The sequence below is a fragment of the Triturus cristatus genome, chromosome 5_1 (genome assembly GCF_964204655.1).
Source record: "Triturus cristatus chromosome 5_1, aTriCri1.1, whole genome shotgun sequence".
NCBI classification, from domain to species: Eukaryota; Metazoa; Chordata; class Amphibia; order Caudata; family Salamandridae; genus Triturus; species Triturus cristatus.
Genome location: NC_140587.1, coordinates 198,747,099 through 198,774,488, shown reverse-complemented (window position 1 = coordinate 198,774,488; position 27,390 = coordinate 198,747,099). Strand labels below are relative to the sequence as shown.

Sequence of the window (27,390 nt, the reverse complement as noted above, 5' to 3'; positions counted from 1 at the left end):
TGAGACAACACCGCAATCTCCCAACTTAAAACCTCTCTAGTGTCTAGATCACAGGATCGAGATCTACAAAACGGTAAAACAAACCTGAATGGATTGACTGAATAATAGTCTGAAAATAAAACACAGGGACATATAGGCATATTATTGTCCATTTAGACCTCCATGTATTCTACAGTCTGCACTGTAAAGTATTATAAAAGCCTAGGAAACTTAAGTTACATACGTACATATAATGTGGCGATAATTCCGGGCCACACTAACCCTGTGGCGTGAGTTTAAATGTTAATCTGCTGGGCATCTAATTACATTTCCAATGTCATCCCGGTATCCTTGTTCCAAAATCTATAGAAGATATAAAATATTGCAAGCTAGTCTAAGACGGGGATTACATTATGTCCCCACCTCGTATGAACTATCAAGACTTGACAATAAGCCCTGTGACGGCGCAAGTAACATTGCTCTACCAAACTTTTACCTTAAGGTCGCAACGCCGATTCGCGTCCTCGCCCCTCACGCCGTCTCTCCTCGAGTGCGAGAGCCGGCATCTCCCATATCCGCGCTATTTGTAACTAAAGCCTCGTGATCGCGTCAGCGTATGCGTGAGCCCGGAAATCATAAGAGGCACCGCCATCTTAGAACAGGCACACAAAAGCTTAAGTGAGACGAACTGGATCATCTGGCCGCTTTTATATTTGCTCTTAAAGAGACTTACAGAATATGATTAAGTCTCAATCTGTTTATCCTTCACAGTTCTCGTGCGCAATGTTTGGACCGTCATGGACGAGTATTTCCTAGTATGTGGGATACTACCAGTAACCGATATCATGCTTATCTAAGCGGCCATCTTGGAATGGTCCCGCTGTCTATTTTTTCGCCTCCACTTTCCGTGCGCAATATTTAAACCGTAAAAAACAAGTATTTCCCAATAAGTAGGAGAATACCAGTAACCGATATTCTCATTATTATAGTGGCCATCTCGGAAAGGTCCCGCTGTCTCTCTCGTATACCTCAAAGTTAAAATTACGAAGGCTGTCACCAATTGTGTGATGAGCGCGATCTATATATCCCTCGCATAGTGTTAATTTCTAATAATCCGAAGTACCATGCCATCTGTAAGCTCCTCTGCTCAGTATATAATTTAAAAAGCCCTTTGTTAGTGGAGAAGTGTGGCTCAATGGTTAGAGCGGCAGACCCTGATGCAGAGGTCTGGCCTGGGACCAGGGTTCAATTCCCGCCTCGGGCGGGTCTTGGGCTCAATTTCCTCGGACCTGTTAATTCTCGCCTCGGTGCCTATTCTAATCATAAATCCCACTCTGCAACTCTGGGCAATAGCTTGCTTAATCTCCACAACGGCCCCAACAGCGCTGGGATGCCTGGCTTCACCTTGGGGGTGCCCAGGGGTGGACATTTCACAGGGAAAAGCCAGGAAGGGTTCCACAGTGGTATGAGTACAGCGCCAGGACACCCTATGGTAACAGTGCGCTATACAAGTACAACACATTTACATTTTGTTGGTACAAAAGGCACCCGTGGCTAAGGGTAAGCTGTGGGTCCTTAGTATCAAGACTATGTGTGTATTCTTGATAATTAAGTTCGTATTCATATCAGTGACTAGTGTATCAAGTGAACAACTATACAAATTACTCAAAACAAACAACAAAGCATAAAAAACGATTTTCTTGTACATTGTAATTGACATCTGTCACTTTTTGTACCACACATTCCATGTGATATTGCATTAGAGCACATCAGCAACACGTGAATTTAATGATTCATGTTAGGCACATCACACTCCTTTAGTGGTTCTCATTTCCCCAAGAAGTAATGCATCTCGTGATCAACATTCATCCCAAATTCAGTAGTCCGTAATTTGAGGATCCATGATGCCTCATTTCTGCATAATCTCAATTCTCTGTTCCCTCCCCTTGGATGTCTAAGAGTCTGTTCAATCCCATAAAATGAGAAGTCTTTGTGCTGTCCCTGTGCAGGGCAGTTGGTAATGTGTGTCGCGATGGGGTATCTGAGATCGCACTGTTTGACCGCCCTCATATGTGCCCCAATCCTCTCACTAAGTGTCCTGATAGTGCTACCCACATATTTCTTGCTGCATCTGCATTCAATTATGTATACAACAAATTTCGTATTGCCATTTATGTTTGTATTAATTTTGTGAGTTCTGTCGTCAGGGCCTGTAAAGTCAAGTTTCTTAATGTCAGCCCATTTGCATGCAGAGCAGTGCCCACACTGAGAGCCAGTTAGTATCAGTTCTGGGTGTGGGGTAACTTGGGCTCAAAAGGATCCAGAGACACATCCCTCTCCTGTATGTAATTTCTGGTCTGTTGTTGATGGACACGGCTAGTGTTGTCTCCGCTTTCAGAATATGCCAGTGTCTATTGAGACTTTTGCTCAATACACTTGATAGGTTATTGAAGTTGGTAACCAATATAACTTTAGTGTCTACTTTCTTTGTCTTGGTCTTTTCCTTTAGGGTGTCTTGTCTCCCAATTCTCCTGATTCTAGTCTTAGCCTTTTCTAGAATATGTTTGTTATAGCCCCTTTGTTTGAAACGTTTCAGCATTATTTCAGTACATACTTCAAATTCCTGCTCTGAACTGCAATTGCGTCGTGCTCTTACAAGTTCTCCATATGGGATAGCATTAATCTGATAAGTGGGGTGTGAGCTGGCCGTGCTTTTGCGGTACAACCTGCTCTGGATTTGATTATCCCTCACAAAGTTCTGTGTCTAAAAATGCAATTTTCTCCTTACTGTGTTCATAGGTGAATCTGATGTTCAAGGTGTTACTGTTCCACAAATCCAACCAATCTATCAGTGTCTCCTGTCCAAATCATCAGACAGTCGTCGATTTATCTGCCCCAGAATAAGATAGAGTCTGTCCATTCTGCGCCCTCTGGGCCCCAGATCCACATCTCCTCCAGACAACCCATGAACAGGTTGGCATACGAGAGAGAGAACCTGGAGCCCATGGCCACTCCCTGCTTTGGCGATACCATTTGTCCTTGAATAAAAATACGTTATTGTCTAAAATCAATTCTATCATTGTGATCAGCATCTCTGTGTGTTCCCATGTGCTTGCTGACCGCGTACTTCAAACCTTTCTGAGAGCTTTCAGTCCACAATCTCTCCTGATGCTCTTATAGAGAGCAGTTACATCTAAAGTGACAAGTGTCATATCCTACTCCCAAGTTATGTCTGCCAAAGTCCCCAAGACAGGCTTTGTGTCCCGTATGTAAGATGGTAGGTTGGTCACCACTGGTTTGAGGAAAATGTCCACATACTCTGATATTTTTCCTGTGGGGCCCTCGCTCCCTGAAATTATGGTCCTCCCTGGTGGAAAAGGTAGGTTCTTGTGTATTTTTGGGAGCGTATATATGCACGGGTATCTAGGCCTATCTACCCGTAGATAATTTTATGCTTCTTAGTCCAAAATGCCCATCCCATGCCATTGTTTCAAGTGGCGGTTTATGTGGTCTGTTAGTTTCCAAATAGGGTTGGTACCAAGGGATTCGTAGCAGTCCAGGTCACCCAATTGGGATAGAATTTGATTATCATAGTCTATACTGGACATGATAACAATATTCCCCCCCTTGTCTGTCTCCTTAATGCTAATATTCTCATCACTTCTTACATTTCTAAGTGATAGTCTCTCCCCATGTGTAAGGTTATCATTAACTACATGTGGTAGTTGTCTTTTTGAGTCAAATCTGTCTAGGTCATTAAGTACCAGTTTGTGAAAGATGTGCCGATGTTATTACCTGTGTGTAATGTTGGTGTCCATTTTGATTTTTCCCACAAACCGCTAGCAATCTGTCCATCACTTATTACATTGAGATCCCTCATGATAATATCCGCAGTGATCACTTCATCCTCACAGTCAGTAAGTGAAAGTAACAGTCTAGTATCCAATATTTCCTGAATGGTGATTTCACTCAAGGGATGCAATTGCTGCTCAACATTAGTTCTTTTGTTTGATTATACATCATGAAATGCTTTTTTATCTTCATTTTTCTCACAAACTTGTAAAGATCAATTTTTAAATCAACCACATTGCCATTTGTCTTTGGACAAAAACTTAAGCCTTTCTTAAGGAGGGAAACATCACTAATACAAAAGGGGTCTAGTTGACAAATTCACTATACTAACATCATCTATTTCCTCTTGTTCCACGATCTCGTTCTCATGCCTTGTTTCTCTTCTCCTGCTGCCCCCTCTTTTCCCCTTCTTGTCTTGGGCTTGTCATAGGGTGTCGATTTTGTTCCCCGTTTCCTCTCTTTATTCTTAAAACCTCCTTTAAAAAACGGTTCTCACTGCCTGTTGCATGTGCTGAGCCATCTCCCTGCTCTGATCCCCCTTCACTGGTAACTGGTGTGTCAAGCGATGTAGTTCTGGAGCTTACAGAAGCTGCTATTTTTGGTGCGTTCCGATCATCCTTTGTTATTAGATAATCACACTTCTTGGCGAAGGTGAATATTCTACCATTTAGGTAGTCTACTTCGTCTCTTTTTAATTTTTGGGTTTTACGCATTTTTATCTCTGCTGGGTGGCGTTTCACGATATCATTTCAGGATATTATAGTTTTTTTCTGTAGCCTCTGGGAGATTTAATAGTTTGATCTCCAGTTCTAAGGTCTCTATCTCCACCTGCAATTTAGCCGTCTTCCTGTCAGTTCTCTATCAGTATTCTCATTAACTTGTTGGAATTGTCGGTTAGTTCCTGCTCCCAGGCCGCCAACAGATCCGGGTCCAAGTCATCATAAGTAGGTATGATTTGGGAACGGAGCCCCCTAGGTATTCTTTGGACCTTAATATACTAGAACGGCGGGGCCGGCATCGGCCACGCCAAAAGGTATGGTGGTCGAGCCGGCCCCCTCCGTGACCGTGGGGGGAAGGGGGGGCATGCCTTTCGCGCACGCTTGTGACGCGGCGGCCGCCCCCCCCTCTCCCTCATTGGTCTCGGTCTTGGGCGTGACCCGGAAGCGATTCGAATCGCTTCCGGGTCGCGCTAAGGGGCGAACAACATTGCAGGGCTATAAAGGGCTGGGGAGCCCAGGAAGCCTCCTCTTGGTTCCTGGCTCCCCAGCTTGCCCCCCCCCACGCCTCGCTAGGAGGCGGTAATATTTGTTTGCCTTTCTTGATCCATGAAGATGGGGTCCCGCTGACACGCTTCCAATTTAAACGGGTATTGGACATGGCAATTCTGAAGGTAAGTCAGAACCCAGAGTGTTTCGGCACCCACTCCTTTAGGATAGGTGCTGCCACTGAAGCAACGGCCAGGGGTCTATCAACCGGCGGCGTACAGAAGATAGGGAGATGGGTGTCTAATTGTTACAAACGGTATGTGCGCCTACACATGTTGTGACTAAGGGAGGCACACAACGCTGATGCATGGTCTTTCTGCTTTCTTTACAGTTTCTCGAGCCTGTCACGCAGGGGAGAAACTCAAGACACTACACCAGCCACAAGCGGAGGAGCGGATACCAGCACCACAAAGGCAAACTTTTCAGACAGTGTGGATCATAGGCCACTCATATGTAAGGCGTCTGTCTAACCTTTTTTGTACAGGTGATTACAGGGAAAGAGCGCGGCAGGCAGGGTTTGAGATAGCATGCCATGGAAAAGGGGGGCTTTGTTTTGATCGGTTCCGGGATATCATTCTGGACCTCTTAAGGAAATGGGGGTCGCCCCCGGATATAATCATCCTGCACTTGGGGGGGAATGATTTAGCAAGACTGGGAAGGAGAGGGTTGGTGGAAACTATAGTCACTGAGATAGGCTGGTTAGCTAGGACTTGTCAGGGCTGCACTATTGGGTGGTCCCAGTTGATACCACGTTTCCAATGGAGAGGGGGGGAGTCTGTAAAAGCGTTGAATCATTCTGCAAGGAGAATAAACAAACTCGAGCGACTTTTCAGGGCTTCCCACTTACAGACCATCGCCCATGGATGCATCAGGGGTGAGCCGTGCTTCTTAAAAGATGGCGTTCACTTATCCCAGGTAGGCAACGAGGTGTTCCTGGAGAATATGTTGGCATGGCTGAAGGGCCTTAGGCGCAGGGAATGACCTTTCTAGTGAGCACGGGGGGGGCTAGATAGTCGGTCAACTATGCTAGCCTGTGGCGGTAAGGTCATGATTGGTGAGCAGTAAATTTAAGGTCCTTAGAGGGCGGCGCCATTCCCGAATGGTGTCGCCCAAGTGGGAGGGACAAGTGGTCTCTCCTAGAACTCCAGGGGCAGTTGGGTGCGGGGGAGGAGGGAGTCACGCTTTCTCTAGGCTGATGGGCCATCCCGCACGTGCACAGCGGCTGCAAGGGCCCCTTTATGGAGATCAGGTATAGAGCGTACGGGGGTAACGGGGGGGGTGGGGGGGGGAGGAGTACCCTCACGGTGAATGGGCCCTCTGCGCATGCGCACTCCGGCTGGAGGGCGTGGTTACAATTTGATAAGGATCTGACACCAGTTAGTGACCTTGCCGTAGGCCCAATTTAGTAACGCAGAAAATAAAGTTTGTAAAGATTGATAAAGATATGTTTAGATATGGATAGGAAACCTTTGTATTAGAGTTATGTTAAGGTTAGCCACTTGATATCTGTAAACATATTATTTGTAATCTGTGTAAAGTATATTTTCTGCGATGTGTTTTTAAAATGTAATTTTTAATGTTTATTAATTTCGTTTAATAAATACGGCCGGGGAGTGTCACGCCCCCTGCCTCCAAAGACTTCTCCCCTGTCACAGGTTTTCATTGTGGGGAGGAGGGGGTGTAGGGAGTACCTGGCCATATGACATAGGGTAGCCCCGTCCCACCATTTAGAAGTTTCATTCTTGCGTAGCCTTTCTAAGCGTAAAAATGTGTCTTTAAGGCCCTTAGACACGTGTTGGCTTTGGAAGATTTCACTCATTAAAAGACTTGGAAAAAGAATAAGAAGAAACGAATGACTGCTTGATTTAATGTATTTTTAATCATATGTGAATAACATCAGAAATGGAAATGTATTGAAATTACGTGTGCTGGGGAAAGTGTACAGTGTGACACTGGCAGGATAAAACACTTTACACTCCTTAGTAGAGAGCACTATAATCGGGCTATGTCATCTAGAGTAGAGTCTACATGAGGCAGGGTTGATTGCACTGAATGCTGGGGACACAAAGCAATCCTACTCATCTATTGTGGCCTGTGGGTACTTCAGAAGTTCTACTTCGTCGTAAGCATCCTTGTCTGAGGAATGCATATCCACTTGCAGAACGTGGCTTGGCGATGGTAATGTTTGTGATAGAGAGGGAGAACAGAAGTAGGCTGTGGTGGTGCTGGTAGAGGTGGCTAAAGCTAATGCACATCCCTCAGATGTGCTGGCTTTGGAGGGATAATACAATAGTAATTCCTTTATCTAATAAAGTTCACTAATGATACCAACAGGGACTTGGTGGATTCTGACAGAACTTCGTAGTACTTTACGTAGTGCCAGTCGTGAGAGTTGCTGTACCCTCAGTAAAATTCTTCCCCATCTTATAATTCCTTTGCCTGTCTGCTTTCTGTTGGCCATGTCTGTATTGTTTGTCCTCATCCTCCTCTTGGCAATTCACAGTAAGAGGTCTTAGGCTGATGGCCATCCCAAAAGGGCCTTCCTCCCAGAGTCTCCCTTTAGTTAAGGGGTCTCCAACTTTTTCTGCAATAAGAGCTACATATGTTCAATGAAAATCATCCTGAGCTTCTAAAAGTATGTGCGTCTTAATAACGACTACTTCTGACAACATTATTTTAGTAGCCACAATACGCAAGATTACCAGCAGTGATCACCTTGGTGCAGGGTTTCCAGCTACAATTTAAAAAAAAGCTTGATCAATTTGAAATGCCTTTATATGTGGACTACCCAACAGCTATAGTTGCAATGCCCCTGGCACCAAGTTAATAATAATAATAATATTGGCAATAAGTTTCACCAAACGCTGCATGATTTACCACTCAAATATCAGCTTTAAATATAATTTGTAAATTCAACAATTTTTCTCTAAACATCAGCTCATGAGTTCGGAAAATACACACATTTTTGTCTTCAATGCACACTTTTAATTACTGATATGCATACATTATTAATTCAACCAAACAAAAGCTTCTAATTTAGTGGATCAGGCTGCACAGGGGAGACCTACTTACAAGTAGCTGGAGACCTGCCAGAAGCTCATGAGCTACTCAGAGAAGCCTGCGTTAGTTTCTCGCATGTTCATATGCAAATGTGGTGAGAGTTTGCTCTGGGATATATCATCAGGAGCCTGTTTGTGTTGTCAATGTTGGAGTCATTGGGATTGTCAACTGTAGTGCGGAGTACCGCAGCATTGATGACTGTGGATGTGACATCGATGGTGTGATTTCCAATGGCAGATGCATTGGTTTTATGGTTGACAGTGGATGAGTTGTCCACGACCGGAGAGATGATGAGGTGGCCTTAGCTGGAGATGTTAACGGGGGAATGCTGACAGTGCCTTTGAAACAGCTGGACTGAAATCAGCTGGGTCTGTTGTAGATGGGGCTATCATATTGAAGTGTCTTTAGTCTTGCAATTTAAGTAAATATGGTGGCCAAAACAATTTCTTGTCGACATTTTTGCAGCCTATATTGGAGGGGGACGGGGATAAGAGTTTCCCTAAAGTAGATAGAGGGTTCCTCTCAGACAAAAACTTATAAGCCACTTTTTCCCCTTTGTATTAAGCGTCTGCTTAGCGTCTGAGAATTCAGAATCAGAAGTGACATGGTCATCCTAGCAATCGGTCATCCCGATCATTCGGAATTTTTGACGAAAACACCTGGAACATCCTTCAATCCTTGGGTTTGTGTTGTGGAAAAGAGAAGTAAATGACATCAACCTGTGGGTCATCAACAAACAGCCTTTTCTTTCTACATGAGTGACATGTCCAGAAAAGAGCTTTTTTCAGTGATTCAATCTGTCTGACAAAAAATCTTTAAGTCTTCCACTAGCCAAGAGCTTTAAAAGGCATAAGTCAAATTAATACCAAAAGAGTTTACGTTCAGATGAAAAATGAGTTGAAAAACCTATGAGGGAAAAGTCTCTTACCAGAGCTTTAAAGTAACTCCATTCCATACGACATGTGATAGAAATCTTAAGTATAGTGGCCTCTGAAGGAGTGGAGTTTAGAGCACCCTCACCTCACTGGCTGACGTTTTGGTCTTTTCTTATGAGGTGATTTGAGCTAATAAAGTAAGAGTGTTTGAAGTTGTTATTAAGACAGTTTCTTAGTACTGCTTATGAAACATCACATGAGACTCCTGGTCGACGACGGTGAATGATGCAAGCAAGCCTGTTTAAAAGATTCAGTGCTGGAGAAAAACTGATTCCATATTTTCTAGCTATAAGAGTAGTGCCTGAAGGTACTAGGAAATAAGATTTTCACACCTTTAAACAGTAACAGATTGCAAAATTGCTCATTGGATGGGTGCAATGTCAAACTTTATCCCAGCGCAGAATTTTAAAAATGTGTTTCATTATGTCTGGCAATGAGGACTGGGGGCTTGGAGGGGATGGAGAAGCCGTGTGATCATGAAAACCAATTATAGTCAATGACAAATCATAGGTAGATCGGTGTATTATGTGATGTTCTCTACTGGACTGGCATCTAAATGCTACCATGCTTGCCCAAGGCCTGCACAGAGGCTAATCTACAATGGCCTCACAATCTGTGCCACAAACTAAAGGATTGGCAGCTGCCCAGCTTCTCCTTTTAAACAACAAACGATTGTGAAAGTTTTCTGGGCACATACAATTTTTGAAAGAGAAATACTTCTTGGTTTAAAAGACAGCATACAACCCGTCTAGGTTTGTATTATCAGTAGGAGGAGGGAGCTTACTCACGACTTTGTAATGCATGTAGCCAGCACTGACAAAGCAAATTGGTTGGGCTTTTAAATAGTGAAAAGGTTTTACCATGTTTCACTAACTTGCAGCACAGGTACATTATGGGAGGCAGCAGACTTTGTATGCTTCCCTACAACCCTCCACCCCCTGACATGTACAGCGCGGTTGGAGGCAGAATAAATCCCATCACAATGAAGGAATCAAACGGGCTGTAGCAGTGTAGGCTTCCTTACTTTTACACACACACACAAACAAAATATTCAAGCTTCTTCAGTGCTTTATCTTGTAGTTCTACACAACCATTTCATTGGCTTTCTTAGACCATATAGAAGAGATATGCGGATAGGATTGAAAATAGGAGATGGTTTCTGTGATGGCGAGGAGGAGGAAGGGCCTAAATTAATGTTCTGGAATGCCCAGATGAAGTGTAATCTCGGACACAATTGATTTCTGCTGATAAAGCTATGTGGCATTTTAAAGTGCAAGTGGGGGCAAGGAGAGTATCAACGTGTTATAACTTTTCCGCCACCCACATTCAAGCTTTACTTCAATGATGCTCCACTGCATCTGCCATTGGTCCCCATGCCACACAAAACAACAAGAGACAAAAGCAGCTAGGCATGCACTCAATATTCAAATTCAAACTGTAATACAGCTAAGTACTCAAGAATAGTTAAACTTCAAACAATTATGGTGTGCACCTGAAAGATGGCACTGCCAGCCACCTACATACAACAATGTCAAGAAAAAATCTAAACGAATGTTTAGAAAAACAAGTGCACTACTCCGAGCCCAGGTTGGGCTATTGGTATTTGAACATAAATGGATAACGTATTATAACAAATGTTGTCTGGAAGAATAAAACAATTAATCAGAAATGACACCAATTGAGTAACATTTAAATCATCATAGTGGTTAGTTCTCCATGCTTAGAGCACAAATGAATGTCGAAGCTGAATCCATGTGTCCATGTAGTATTTACTCAATAGCCAGAAAAAGTAAACAGAACAATGTTCATTCTCAACGAGAATTCGCAGTTTCAGAAGACAAATCCCAATGCATTTCGGGCTTAAAACATAGCCCTTCGTCAGGGGAATCTCTAGAAACAAACAATATATACATATCAATTGAGAGTATGTCAAAAATTATACTACATTCAATTTAACTGTACAAGGAAAACGCAAGGGGATAACATTATAGTCATAACACCAGGAGTAAAGTGCCACCACCGCAGAAACCAGAAAAATATGGTATAAAAGCCTCGAAAAAATGTGTGTATTAAAGACAAAAAAATAATACTCAAAACAGTTCCCTATTAATAGCTACACAGACCCAATACCAGTAAAGAAACAGTGCAACACCAACACCGTAAGAAACCAAATAGATGAGTCAAAGTCGTAAAAACAAAACAAAACATACCTGCGAAAATATAATAGGTAAACCACAAACGGTGTGACAAAAGCACAACGCAACATATACAATTAGCAATCCGGAAGTCCCACTATAAGAAATAAATGAAAATTATGCTAGAAACCTAATCGTAACGGCTCATTTCAACAACGGTCTAAGTATCCAAGATGCAAGGCTTACCCTGAAAACTCACACGAGTGAGTTTGATCGAATGGTTAACCAGCCAGAAGTATTAAAGCGCTGCCAGCGTAAGAACTCTGCAAAATATCAAAACACAATTTTTAGCAAGCTGGTAAACCTCCAAGACCGCTAAAAGGTGAAAACAACATTAGCACCTACCAAATAAAACTACGTTCCACCTCGGATCACTAACAACGCTGGCTCTTCAAAAAAGCCGCCCGCGTCGGCGTGTTCTTAAATGAATATTGAAATAGAAACAGGACTAGGGCTAACAAAACTAACGTCTCTCCCATGCCAAACGGCCGCCATATTTAAAGAGTGAATACAGTACTATCCAAATGTAAGAATGAGAGATTCACAACAGAAATGAAACAAATCAAAAATAAAAAAGAAGAGGAAGAAGAAAAAAAGGAAGAAGATAAAGAATAAAACAGAATAAAACAGAAACAGCTGGTGCATGACCAATAATGTTTTACATCAAGTAGGGGTACAAATGCAACAAACTATAAGCATTGTGCATAATTAATACATCAATACATTGCATGAAAATTGGTGGTGAGCTTTTATAAGAAACAGAACAATTCAAACTTATCGTTAAGTCCCTTTGGCAAGAGACTTTGCATGAACCAAATCCAATACGCTTCGCGCTGCAGCATAAACTTAGTCATATCTCTATCGGGACGTGGTATCACTTTCTCTAGAATACCAAATCGCAATTGTGAAATAGAATGCTTTTTTTCAAGCCAATGTGCTGCCAGGGGTGAGCTGGTGGTTTTAGTACGAATCCTACTCTTATGCTCAGTCAAACGAACCCGAATTGACCTTTCAGTTTTTCCAACATAAAACATCTCGCATGGACATTTAATGAAATAAATAACATGGAATATAGGTGTCTTGGTCAAGTAACATTGTCTCAACTTTGGTTTCATATTGAGAACGATCCATCACAACAAGTGCCCCTCCTTTATCTGCTTTCGTAAAATAAAGAGTGATGTTAGATCTTAGAGAATTCAAGGCCATTTTTTCACCTTTGGTCAAGTTAAAAGACACTGTTTTCGAACACGGAATGTGTTTGAGGTCCTGTTTGACTAGATTCTCAAATAGATCAATCGTTTTGTGTGAGAAAGGAGGTAGAAAGGAGCTTTTAGGTCTAAACTCTAGATTATCATCCTCTGTTGCAAGATTGGGAGTGGTTTCAATTGTGGAGAAAATTATCTCCTCTGACCCTGAGTCAAGCGTGCAGACCATGCATGAATTTAAGGACAAATTTCTAGCTAGAGGTTATCCTTTGAAATTGGTGAATGATGCTGAAAGTCGAGCAATGACTAAAAGTCGTGAATCGCTCCTTCGCAAACAGGACAAACCGGCCTCCTCCAGCCGGGAAGTATTTGTATCTACTTTTTCTAGAAACTCTAATCACATCAAAAAAAGTATCCTACAACGCTGGGATTTACTTCAAAATGAAGCTGATTTTGGTAATCTTTTTTCTGAGCAACCACTATTTGCTTACAAAAGGTCAAACAACTTGAAGGAATTACTGAATCAGACTTCTGTCAAACCCACTACGTCATTTAGAGGGATGACTACTTGTATGAACTGCTCACATTGCAATAATGCCGTGACTGGCAAGCACATAACTCATCCCTGGACAGGGAAAAAGATTATCCTTAACTTTGATGCAAATTGTAACAGTCACCATGTTATTTATTTCATTAAATGTCCATGCGAGATGTTTTATGTTGGAAAAACTGAAAGGTCAATTCGGGTTCGTTTGACTGAGCATAAGAGTAGGATTCGTACTAAAACCACCAGCTCACCCCTGGCAGCACATTGGCTTGAAAAAAAGCATTCTATTTCACAATTGCGATTTGGTATTCTAGAGAAAGTGATACCACGTCCCGATAGAGATATGACTAAGTTTATGCTGCAGCGCGAAGCGTATTGGATTTGGTTCATGCAAAGTCTCTTGCCAAAGGGACTTAACGATAAGTTTGAATTGTTCTGTTTCTTATAAAAGCTCACCACCAATTTTCATGCAATGTATTGATGTATTAATTATGCACAATGCTTATAGTTTGTTGCATTTGTACCCCTACTTGATGTAAAACATTATTGGTCATGCACCAGCTGTTTCTGTTTTATTCTGTTTTATTCTTTATCTTCTTCCTTTTTTTCTTCTTCCTCTTCTTTTTTATTTTTGATTTGTTTCATTTCTGTTGTGAATCTCTCATTCTTACATTTGGATAGTACTGTATTCACTCTTTAAATATGGCGGCCGTTTGGCATGGGAGAGACGTTAGTTTTGTTAGCCCTAGTCCTGTTTCTATTTCAATATTCATTTAAGAACACGCCGACGCGGGCGGCTTTTTTGAAGAGCCAGCGTTGTTAGTGATCCGAGGTGGAACGTAGTTTTATTTGGTAGGTGCTAATGTTGTTTTCACCTTTTAGCGGTCTTGGAGGTTTACCAGCTTGCTAAAAATTGTGTTTTGATATTTTGTAGAGTTCTTACGCTGGCAGCGCTTTAATACTTCTGGCTGGTTAACCATTCGATCAAACTCACTCGTGTGAGTTTTCAGGGTAAGCCTTGCATCTTGGATACTTAGACCGTTGTTGAAATGAGCCGTTACGATTAGGTTTCTAGCATAATTTTCATTTATTTCTTATAGTGGGACTTCCGGATTGCTAATTGTATATGTTGCGTTGTGCTTTTGTCACACCGTTTGTGGTTTACCTATTATATTTTCGCAGGTATGTTTTGTTTTGTTTTTACGACTTTGACTCATCTATTTGGTTTCTTACGGTGTTGGTGTTGCACTGTTTCTTTACTGGTATTGGGTCTGTGTAGCTATTAATAGGGAACTGTTTTGAGTATTATTTTTTTGTCTTTAATACACACATTTTTTCGAGGCTTTTATACCATATTTTTCTGGTTTCTGCGGTGGTGGCACTTTACTCCTGGTGTTATGACTATAATGTTATCCCCTTGCGTTTTCCTTGTACAGTTAAATTGAATGTAGTATAATTTTTGACATACTCTCAATTGATATGTATATATTGTTTGTTTCTAGAGATTCCCCTGACGAAGGGCTATGTTTTAAGCCCGAAATGCATTGGGATTTGTCTTCTGAAACTGCGAATTCTCGTTGAGAATGAACATTGTTCTGTTTACTTTTTCTGGCTATTGAGTAAATACTACATGGACACATGGATTCAGCTTCGACATTCATTTGTGCTCTAAGCATGGAGAACTAACCACTATGATGATTTAAATGTTACTCAATTGGTGTCATTTCTGATTAATTGTTTTATTCTTCCAGACAACATTTGTTATAATACGTTATCCATTTATGTTCAAATACCAATAGCCCAACCTGGGCTCGGAGTAGTGCACTTGTTTTTCTAAACATTCGTTTAGATTTTTTCTTGACACAAAACAACAAGGCAGACCAAACTGCTTATGCTTGATCCTTACTTGCAAGGACAGAGATGTCCTATAAATGATGAACTGAGGCTCAAGCAGTTTAGTAATTAATAATCGTACACAAATGCTTTTTCATTCCTAAGGGCAGTTTCAACCAGTACGGTCATAGACCTCAAGGCTCAGTGGAGACTATATTATTGCATTTAAAGTGTTGACCAGCTAAGGACAACCAGATTGTCTCCAGCTCTGCCAGATGCACATGCGGATAAGCATGCACCTATGAGTAGACATTTTTGAATCAGGACCCCTATTTTACATACTGAGCAGCAGGAATAGGTTGAGCCTACAATGGCCCAGGTTTGGTTCTAGGCAGTGGATCTAATTTGCAGTGAAAGTATTGAGTATAAACCACGTTAAGTTCATTCAGGACTCCTCTGACGTGACCTTGATAAAGGAGATGCTCCTCTTCTAAAAGACGTATAGCCAATCTCCTAACAGAGGATCAATGGTGGGAGATTTGTGGAGATAAAAACAAACTGGAATTTGCAAAACTGGACAAACGAGCAGAATAACAGCAGAAGCGCTTACAGTCCATTCAGCATGGGATATATCTAATAAAACAGAAGGATAGGACAGCCAGCGTATTCAAATGTGCCCCGGAAGAATGGTCAAGGCTGATAATCCCCCTTTTCAATCATGCCTTCCTAGCAGGCCAAGTCCCAGACGCATGGAGGGGTCTAGCTTGTGTCTCATATTCAAAAAAGGGGACTAGACATAACCATCAAACTATTGCCTTTTCACGCGTCTGGACCTAGAGGCAAAGAAGCCTTTGCTTGAACCCTACTTAAACACCTAGAGGCTTGGGCTGCTGAACATAAAGTCCTGTCTTTTTTTTTCACACCGGGTTTAGGGCTGTGGCATCAACAACCGATAACATCATAGTGATTGCATCTTTGAGTGATCGAGCAGCGTAGAAAAAACAGCAACGACTTTTTTGTTGCTGTACAGACTACACTGCAGCGCTTGACAGGGTAGGCCTGCCTTCACTATGGAGAAAACTGGAAGCGTAGGGCATTCCCTCAAACCTTAAAAGGGGCAATAATCTCAATATACATAGGTACCTGGGTTGATGCATACACAGGACCTAAGACCGTACTCCTAAAATCTACACCCACTGTGACCTAAAGCAGAGTCATGTTCTTACCCCTCTGTTATTCAACCTACATACAGCATACTTGGGAAAAGCTATGGAGGGCGGCAGCCTGGTTACTCCAAAACTAGGTCAATCTAAACTACATATTATACAACACACTGATGACACTGTGGAAATGGATCATACTAAAGCAAACATCCAACGGACCCTGAGCACTCTAAACGTTCCTAAAGAAAACATCTTTGGGTAAATCAGGATAAGAAAAAGGTTTTCATATTTGGGAGATATAGAAATAGGGAACATCTTACCTGGCATATAGGCAGTAAGATCATCAAATCAGCCAGGAATTACAACTGCAAACCCACTGCTCACTTAACTTTCTGAAGAAGACAGGCACAGCAATGGTTTACAGCATCAACCAACTGAAGCCTGCAAATATGCCATATATTAGGGCCCCGAAAGCTCCTGACAACTTGCTAAAGGCCCAATTTGAAAGGTATCTCCAAGACGCCCGGGTAATCCCTGGCACCAGCAATTGCAAGAAGCAGTAGAAACAGTACTAAAGAACGGGGATGTCCCCTACACAGCCTGGAAAAAAGTAATCAACAGGCATCTGAAGGTAATCTTGAGGGCCCAGGACCTATCTTCACGGAAGAACCTGGCGATCCTACTCCACCTGAATAGCTCTTACCTGGTTTAGAAGCCACAACCATATCTATAATAAACCAGAGACAGACTCGAACAGAGATTCTGTATATGTGATAACTAGGCTTTTCAGTGTCAGAATTTAGCCCAGCATGGGCCCATCAGGGTGCGGGAGGCGCTTGCAGGTTATGCAGCTACAGACATGAATCATGGCTGCACCTCCTGTGTTGTTGCCCAAAGTTAGATTTACAAAGGAGGAAACTGCTGAAACTAATCTTCAGAGCTCAAGGCACTCGCACCTGCCTGGAAGCATCTACGCTCAGTTTCACTCAATGCGGACCATTTGCACTATTGAGGTGCGGGAAATTTTTCTAAGAACTTAGGTCTTTGCTGCGTCCTCAAATCATTGGCACTTACAATCTCAAGATAACCCAAAAGCTGATAAAGGACTATTGTATCTAAAAGGACTGAACTGTGCTACTAGGGCGGTTAAGGTGCACTTGGTCCAACAAGCATTTGCAATGCAATAGGTCTCGCATTTACGCAAGTTTGAGCCATAAGCATTGTAAATGACAATGCCTTTTATTTATGTTTTGGTTTTTAAAACATAAATAAAAGGCATTGTCATTTACAATGCCAATGGCTTAAACTTGTGTAAATGCGAGATCTATTGCATTGCAAATGCCAGTTTTAAGGAGACAAAAAAAAAGAAGAAAAAAAAGAAACAGAGTCCCTGAATCTGGCGCAGCGCTCAGTAATAAACTTTACAAAATAAAAAATAAACAGAGCGCGGTGTCCCTGAAGCGGCCACCACACGCATCAAAGTTTAGCGCGGTGTGCCTAAAGCGGACGCTGCGCTCAGCATACAATTTAGAGCGCATAGCGATGTATTAGAAAATCGGCAGCCATTGTCCCCATCACTTTCAATAAACAAAATAGCGCTCACCCCCTTATAATGCAGACCGTGCAGCAAGCCAAGTAAAAGGTCCAGTCCTTATGGGGAGTAACAAATGGAAACAAGGTGGTATCAAGGGGAGACTAACTAGCCTATTTCCGAATCAGAAGCCAGTATAGAGGAAGGACACTGACACAAGCTAATGACAAATATGGATGGAGAGTGGGCGGGCTTCCACTGCACACTTTAATACAGCATGCCTCGCAGAAAGAGCAGCAAATGCACGCTGCCATTAGGCTCGACCTAAAAAGGGGTGTTAGCGGAAGGGACACAGACAATCAATTATTACAACTATTTATCGGTGCGGCTGCCAGAGGAGGCAGGATTATAAAATGATACCACCATTATCCTACCATGTCATCTCTGCCTGATAATGTCTCTCTGCACTTTCTAAAGCACTTTGACCTTGCACTTTGTTGCCCTCTCTTCTCAAACCAATGAACTTCCCCTTGTATATCCCACCTTGTTAACTCTGCCTCACAACATCACTGTGCACTTTACAAACCACTTCAACTTTGTACTTTATGTCGCTCTCACTTCGCAAACCAACAAAGTTTTCCTTGCATATCCCACAGAGTTAACTCTGCCTTATAACATCCCTTTGCACTTTATACAGCACTTTGACTAGCACTCTATGCTGGTTTCACCTTTCAACCTATGAAGTTCCCCCTTGCAGAAATTTGGTACTGTGCGATTGCATTTTGATATCCGTAGTATGGAGCGCATCATGTAAGGAATGCTGGGAGTAACTAGCGGCAGGCATTTTACTAATGTACTTGAGTTTATATAAAACCAAAATCATTTAGCTAAATAATTTTTCTTTGCCACTGAACCCTCTTATTACTCATTCGTTCACCTGTTATTTTAATGATTGTTTGAACTTATTTTACAAATGTATACACACACATATATATATATATATATACATACATACACACACACACACAGCTTTGGTTTTTATTAACTAATACAATAAATTTGACATGGCTCCTTTGGAATGACCTAGATGAGGGAGATTTGCAAGGATACAAACATTAAATTAAATTTGCAAAACTGGATGAAAGAGCAGAATAATGCAGAAGTGCTTACAGTCCGTTCAGCGCGGAGACATTTCTAATAAGGCAGAAGGAAAAGACAGCATCTACAGATGTTGGAGTTTGGTCCATAAGTGGTCAAGGGTTTTGAATCAAAAAGTCATCCTTCAGAACTCTATAAGTGGGTTATAAGTTAGATAGGATTGAACGACCTCTACAAACAGAAGATAATTAGGAGGTATGAACAGAATCTTATCAGTTGTTTTTCTGAAATGATGTAAATTTCAATGATAGTTTACATATCCACTCTCAGAACCATAGCACCCTGAAAAAGAATAGATCCACACATGCATTTTAATAAATCAGAGTGAAAGATTCGTCTGACCATTCTATATCAAGGGCACAGTTGCTTCACAATGTCAACGCGATCAAATAAAAAAAAGTGGTTTCCCTTCTTCATGAATTCAATATACAAACTAGCTACTTTTACTCCACCAACAAAAACTCGTTATTTGCCCTTATTGTCAGCCTTTCAGTATTGAATAGTCAAAGACTGCCTAGTCAAAGACCGAAGACCCACTGATAGGAAGCAATGCCCTTTTCTTACATGATATAAAGCCAGAGTACAGTCCCAACCATTACTTTGTTCACTCCACAACTAGCCTCTAAATTACTTTCGGGCTAAAGCTCAGGCTAAAACTTGACTGCAACTGAAGATGGACCAATACTGTCTACAGTCCAACATGGTGAGTGAAGTGGGTTAACTGAGAGCATTTATGAGATAAACTACCATTCCTTGGAAGCAATTTTCTACCAATGGCAAGCAAGGAAGGAGGAGCTAGGCAAAACATTAACTACTCATGGATGAAGGAGGTTTGAAAACGTCTTGTTCATAGGGGTACCAAATCTGGAGTTGGAGGCAAGAGAATGATTCTTATTTACATATTTATTTTGAGTATCAGAGTGAATACAGCATTTTGGAGAGAAGGCACAAATACATTCTGAATAAACGTGAAAAGACATTTGTAAAATAACGCCCAAGAAGACACCTACACCTCTCAACAAACTAACAACACAGAACTAAATGTACTGTAAGTAATTTTTTTAATAAAACAAATAATTTGTTAGGAAAAGTCAAAGCAGGCTCCTCTTTATGATCGAGTTCTAAAAAGGGCACAATTTCTATGCACACTTCCAGGGCCGGCATTACATTAAGGCAGCAGTAAACAGCTGTCAAATGATGCTACTAGACGAGGTCAGAGGAGGGTGGCAGATTGCAAAAAATCACTTCAAAAATAGTATAGTTGATAAAGGAGGTGAACACCGAAATGAAGTCATTTTGATTTCCTCTCTACGGTATTCTTGCCAGTGAAAGTGCTTTTCTCTCCGTGCCACTGTTGGAAATCACAGATGGGAGCTCTTCCAACGTCGTGGCCCAAGCCTGATTTGTACAGTGGATGGTCTCTGTGTAGAACGGCACAGTGAGTGAAAAACAATTGACTGGAATGCGCATTGAGGAACTGCCAGTGGCAAAAAGCATGCCTTCCGACTCCCGTAGCAGACTTTGACCATATCGAACTTTCCTAAGTCATGAATCCAACTTCCTCATACCCTACCGCAAGGGATTAAAGTATATGTTAAGAGGCATAGCAAACGTTTTCGCCAGAAAAGTGATACTTGAATTTCAATATTTGCTCTGACTATGAAGAATGTTGAACTGCCACAACTGGCACTCTTATGTAAGGCAGAAAATGAATACAATTTGTATTGAGTACAATTTGTGATAGATGCGTAGAAAAAGGATTTGCTCGTTCTCAGTCATTTTTTTCTGCAATGACTGGTCAGTCCACAGAGGTCCCATCCGGGGAGGGCACCCTGTTATGACACAGCTGAAAGGTACTCCACACCACCATGCCGAGTTGAAACTGCTTGGGTTAAGATCTTTTCACTTTTGCAGCCTGGGGGTGAGATGATATCATGATACAGATATGCCACACTTGTGAGCAAGGGAAGCAATCAGAATTCATGTCGTGTGCACAACTCTCTAGGTTACAAGGTGACTTCTGTATTCTCCATTAAAATATTTAAAGTTTTATATTTGTGTGACTCCTTCAAAGACCTTTTGAAGCCCTCCACAAGGTCTTTGAGAGAGTCACACAAATATATGGAAATAAATATAACGTGGAGCCCTCAAGCTCACTCTAGTTAAACTGCCTAAATGTGGGACCTAACTATTAATGCTCAGAACAATATTCCAAATAAACGGAGTTAAATAGGCAGGAATGTTGTGGTCAGTGCAAAAGAGAAATATCAATTATTGCAATACTTCAAAAACTGTAAAAGTATGCACTAGTCTTATTTCTTCATGAAGCGATCTATGTATGCACAAGAAGGTAATAGTTTGCCACTCCATGTTGGCTGCATAGACTACGGATCCTTTAAGTTCATGGCCCAGCTTATTTAGTCGCCCACATGTGTCTCAAACTATCTAATTTCCCATCAAAGTTAATTGACGGTAACTTGAATGACCTGCAGATTTCCAGCAACCATCACGGTACCGTAATCTGATTAGTACAGCGAACTAAGACTCTATGTAGAACACCAGTCACCAGTCCAGAAACGGAGCAAAAGATAACCATCAGGCATATGTGAAGGTGGATACATACCTATTGTGTCTCCTTGCTCATAGACCATCGAGGCCAGCTCCTTTATGATCTGGTTCACATCAAGCATATCACTCTGAAAGAAAAGATATAAACAAGTTAGATGCTTTATTATTTAAATCTCAGTCACTAAAACGTGAATATTATTTATGTTTACTGAGGGTGATCTCACAGAAATCAATATACTTTAACCCTCCCTATATCTGTTTCTTACACCTATTTTTATATTAAGTAGCAGGTGAGCACCAAAACATCATATGACAACTGGAAGAACCATGAAGCGTTATGAATGGGGAGGACTGCCAAAAAGCACAACATTTCAGGTTCGCAACTCATTGTTGTGAGCTCATCATTCCAAAGTGCTCAAACACTGCTTTGTCCGCAGGAGTTCACTCTCTAAGTCATTGTCTACATAACTCTAAAGGACTCGTGGAACTCAGTGGGAGCAATACACAAGTATTTGACCCTTAGACCCAAATCTTCAGTACGCTACTGGACCTGTGGAATCTGCCATGAAGAAGGACTATATACTGCTGATAGGACTGCCACTCTGCTGGACTGCATCCCCAAATGACTGCTGCCCGGATGTGCTGACCTCTTGCCTGGGTGAGGACTAAACCAAGGACACTCCAAGGACTAGTTGGTGTGCCTCCTGATCATAAGCCTCAGGGACAGAACAGGCTTCCAACAACTTTAAATCCAGCACCTGAACTCTGCCATCTCGAAGTCTTGCCCTCCCAAGTGGTGACATCCCAGTCCTGGACCCTTGGGAATGGGCCTGAAGGTACTCTGCCAGCCCATCTGTGGATTCAGCAGAACTGACGCATCTCCGCAGGGTAGCACATCTCCCGCAGTACCGGCCCAGCGCCTCTGCTGCCCGATGCATCGTAAGTGACACATCGCCTCTGCACCATGGATTTTCCCAATGCAAGGATTTACCATAGTCTACAGTAGCTCATCTGAACTGCCACTGTGCAACGCATCTCCATACATGGACATTGCCTCACCCAACGCAGCCCGTCAAAACCGTTGCTGCATGACGCATTTCCACACAAGGACTTTGCTTCGCAGCTCTCTAGGGCCGCCGTTGCACAATGCATCTCCTCGTCGGGACCTCACATCGCTTCTGCTGCGCGACGCATCCTAAACACGGAACTACGCATCTCTTCACAACCAGGATTAAGGTACTTTTTTCAGTCGACCTAAGAGGGTCTCTGTGGCCGGCCCGCACTCCATCGCGGTCCGGCTGAACTTGTGACTTTGTCCCAGTCTAGCGCAACAAGATAACCATAGTTGGCGCTTTGTGGCGCCATTTTCACTGGAATCTTTAAACTTGCATTACTTCATGTTCTGAGCAGAGGGTTGAGCACAGGTTAATTTGAGGTTTCCTTGTAACTTCACTCTGACAAGGATTGTAGGTGCTGCTTGAGTAGAGTTTTACCCCTATCAACCAGAAACCCAATTTCTCACAGTGGGCCTCTAGCAAGAGACGACTCCGGGCGTCCACTCTCTCATTGATGGTGCCTATGAACAAGGGTGCAGCTGTTTGATGATAGAAACGATGATGATCATGTTGTCCGACAGAAACTCAATGGTTCTCCCTGATGTGGATACCGGTAAGGCCTTCAGGGCAAGATACTGTTCCGATGGGAGACCACAGGCCACTTGCCATAATGTCCCTTAATAGGTGCACTAGCTTAACAAGGATGCATCTATAACCACTGTAGCCTGCAACTGCAAAGGGCTGAAGGGAAAACACAGTGGGGCAGATCCATTGGGGGAAATCTGGGAGAGCCGAAAAGTAAATCTGCACAACACAAAAGAGACTCCCCTGATGTGAGAGATATTGTTTCCTCAAGCATCACAGAAGGGTCCTTGTTTGCCATCTGATGTGCTGCGTGACCTTCATCAGATCTTAGGTGAACATATGAGTTGCGGTAATTAGGCCAAAGAGTAAGACTGAAAACAGATAGTACCAAGAACCACTGGAGAATTTCTAAATAGCATCTGAGAGTGAGTAGACGAGACAGACAGATTAAAGTAGGTGTCATGGCGTTCTAGTGACACCAATCAATTCCCTCCAGTGAGGGCCAACAGAACCTAGCTCAGAGATAGCAATTAGAAATGATCCGGCTGAATGAACAGATTCAGGAGGTGAAGGGCAAGTATGGGTCTCAAAACTTGGTCCTCCTTGCAACCCAGGTGAAAAGTCAGTGGTCGAAGTGGGCGGGATGGGCAGGGTACGGCGTGCCCCTACTTCTTTAATTCATTAGATCCCGTGCCCCTACTTTTCTCGTTTTAATAATGTGTCCCAGGACGGCAGAAATCACCAAGGCCTGCAGAGAAGGCTCGTCGTTCTCGCCGTTCGGGACGGGCGATGGGCAGAGAAAGAAAAGGACTCTGTCTTTTCTTTCTTGCCACTGCCAGAGAAGGAAAGGACAGTGTCCACTTCTGCTCCTTCGCTGGCAGCTGATCTCCCCCCCCCCTCCCTTTCTTCCTCTTGAAAGCCGTGACTTCAAGAAAGGGTTCTCATCTTCTCTTTCCTCCTTTCGTGTATTTCTTCCCCTGTGAAATGGATCCAAAAAAGAAAAATACTTTTGCTGCAAGTTTTGTCTTTTTCTGACATTATTCTATTCCAGAGTACAGCTTCGGGAGGGAGAAAAATAAAAGGTTCAAAATATGAAAAATAAAGTTAAAAACTAAATAAAGCATGACAATGTTCACAAAGCGGCCAGATTGAGTTTCCCAGTGAAGCGATACTTTTGTTTTATCTTTTCTTTGAAAAAGCCTTGTTTTCCCTGAATGAGTAAGTGCACCATTCCTGGAGATACTGCAATGCCGGATTGATGTGTGGATTGGAAAACAAAATGCGTACCGCGGCTAGGTGTTAATGGATGCGGTCTTTTTACCATACTGATTGCGTTTTGCAAGGACATAAGCAATGGACATTGAAGAGGGTCCCTTCCGGGCCCTTTAGTCATGTCCTTAACTTTTCAGGCACAATCACTCACTGATTTCTGAATAGTGAGTGTAAATGCATTAAGTTAACCATGTTGTTCCTGCTTACATTTCACATGCTTAACTTAATCTTGCATTCCCTATGAGTGTTTGCTTTTTCCAGGAAGTTGTTACATGTTTTAGGCAGCATATTGCTCTTGTCTAGTGCGTAATTTGAACTGAGTCACATCCAGGTATTTCTAGCAGGGCACAATTGGGTTGTAGTTGAAGGCCATGCAAGTTTCTCTCAGTGGGGCAGTATGGTGTTCAGTGGGGGAGAGGATGTGGCACTATGGTCAGAGCTGCCGAATTGAAATTGGGGAACTAGGTTCAGCCTTCATGACCAGACCACTCACCTGAGGGAGCACATTCCCATGGTAGGCCTAAGAAGGCCCCGCAAGACCATAGAAGCCCTGGTGTCTTAGCACCAGCAGGTTTACCCTAGTGGGGGCAAGTGTGGTTTGGAGGCCTGTCCCCTCCAATCCATACTGAAGTTCACCTCTAGTGTTGCGGGCAGGCTTATTAAGCAGCACACCCTAGAGCAAGGTCACAGGACCCTTGAGAAGTGCCAGCTCTAGGGCGGTGCGACCTGTGTGTTCCCACCGGGTGCTGACTTTAGGTGGCCCTTTGTCTTCTGTAACATTTCCTATACAGTAATTTACACACGTATAATTGATTGTCGCTGTGTAGTGTGTGATGTAAAGTGCTCTGAAACCCTACACTGGTATGAGTGGTGCTGTGAATCAAATTAAATGCATCAGAGAGAGAGTGTGATTATGGAGATATTCGGGGCACTGTTGAAGAGTGGAATTGAGGGAATCCATGGTGAAGGTGGTCATTGGGGGGAACCAACAAACATTGTTGCACAGGGCGCCACCAGCGCTAAAGCCGGCCCTGCCCTTGAGGCCAGTCTGCCTCACCCATTGGTACCTCCATTGGCCTTGTTTCAGCTGTAGTAGCTGCAACTCACCAGGGATTGGCAAAGCAGGATTTGCACGCACACCAAACTATGTTCGCAAACTTCACATTTCTCTGCTTCATGCACAAGCACTTTTAAGACGTGCGGCCTGTTTTGGAGCCACTGGAATTATGCAGCAAAAGACGACAAAATTAAGCGCATTGTTGACTAGATTATGCAGCAAAAAATGACTGCAACATAATGCAGTATATTTTCTGACACTATTATTTTGACATTTTTACACAGTCTCTGGAAAGATTTTGCCTTATTAGTACCAGTTTAACATACAAATGCAGCAGTGAGAACGGTGATCAGTCAATCTTTGAAAAGGGCCATCTTCTTCGCAGCAACACACGTCACATTTTTTTTGTAACTTTTGATCCGTTTGAGCTACAAACAGTTTATTAGTTCAAATTGTCAGATTATGTAGCAGATGTTGCATTATGTGGCAAATATGCAGAGCCATAATTATTTAGTAAACTTTTGCAAACTAGAATATTTTTCCCATTTATGTTTGAACTGCTCTTGTGGAAAAAAGGGAGGAGAAGTGCTGATGACAGAAACTCCATGAATCAGAGCCAAATGGTTTGTGCTTCCACTTTTAAGCGTATTTGAGACATTCCGTGATTGGAAACATATCCCACTTTGTGTTTGTATTTTAATGTCAGTAACTCATATTAAACCTTAAATAATTATGTTTATCCATTCATTGAACTAAATAACATAAAAAGATGTAACTGTTCAGTGAAATGTCAAACAAATACTAAAAATTGGGATGTTTTGCGCATTCTGGCCACACCTCTGACTCCGCCCACTGATCCAGTTCTCAGGTTACTCCCTCCCACTGATTCTGTACCCACAGTTCCCCTACTTTTTTTACCCCACTTTGACCACTGTGAAAAGTGATTAAAATCTCCTGCCGCTATTCCCCAATTATATCTCCTGGATGGAAAGGGGGGGCTGTCTAGTAGAGGAAAATGAGAAGGGCAGGGCATAGTCATTGAGAAGAAGGGAGGATGGTCCAGCAATCCGTCATGATCGTCTCCCAATAGGTGGAGAATTGGTAGACTCTCCTCCCAACCAGAAACTGGTGGGGTAAGGAGGGAACAGAGTCTGAAGTTCTAAGGCAGAGGATGGGGACTGGAGCTGCTGCTGCTGCCGTTGCTGTTGATAGCATCCCCTAGATACATATGTGGACCTAAAAAAGTGATACATACAGTGGGGTAGTTGGATCACTTACTAAGGCTGAAACATTGCAGCCTGGAGCAGTCCTGAAACTTCCTATGCTGTTGCTGGTTTTCTTTCAGCGAGGAGACCAAGACCAGAGGATGTATTGGTGATCAACAATTTCTGAATCAAACCAGGAAGGAATGTGCTTTCTCACCAAAAATCCACTCGCTTTAAAAGGCCATGCCCACAAAAGTTGCTTGGACAAATCCTGAGAAGCCTATGGTGTGCATCCAGGAGTTGAGGCATGGACTTAGCCACGGTATTAGCAGCTTTCAAGCCACACTTCCAAGTTTCGTTTGGATGTATCCAGTTCATCAATAAACAGATGCAAAAACATTTTTTAGGAGACCAAGAAGACTGACAACAGTCATTTCCACTAGCTACCATAGTGGCCTAGAAGTTATGTGGGAATAGTACAAAAGGCCAAACGGCCTTAGCCAAAGAGTTTTTGTCCAATAGACCCAAGCCTCTTAGACTTCTAGTGTGGAGGTGTCATAGCAAAGGCTTTCAGCTTCAGTTTAGCCAAACCACTTTGAACCACCCTAATCTCCGGAGAAGGGGGCAGCAATAGAAACTTTGGGTCCAAAGAGTCCAGTCCGTGTCGTAATGCATATTGCCTGTGGACTGCTAGTCTTGGCAGAATTGTCTACCAAGCGGCCAAAACGGCTCCAAGAGCATTTGGTCGAACTGAAGCAACAGCTCTAACACAGTAGAAAATAGTGCTCGTTTTCAGCTGAGATGTTGGCCTTCACCTCAGTGGGATGCAAGGACCACTGAGGCGTAGGAAATGCCAGAAGGGTGCTGCATAACCCTTTCTGGAGAAGAAGTATAGAGGTAACTAGCATTTTGTAAGTCTACACAA

The 27,390-nt window shown here is 42.6% G+C and overlaps 1 protein-coding gene across 2 annotated transcripts in view; it reads right to left on the bottom strand.

Moving 5' to 3' along the window:
• Nucleotides 1-27,390, bottom strand: part of TSNARE1 (t-SNARE domain containing 1) — a 1,167,042-nt gene that overhangs the window by 103,000 nt on the left and 1,036,652 nt on the right. For both annotated transcript variants that reach the window (XM_085604814.1, XM_085604815.1), the window contains exon 12: nt 21,347-21,419. In XM_085604814.1, coding sequence (XP_085460940.1) covers nt 21,347-21,419 — 73 coding nt within the window. The remainder of the gene's footprint in view (nt 1-21,346; nt 21,420-27,390) is intronic.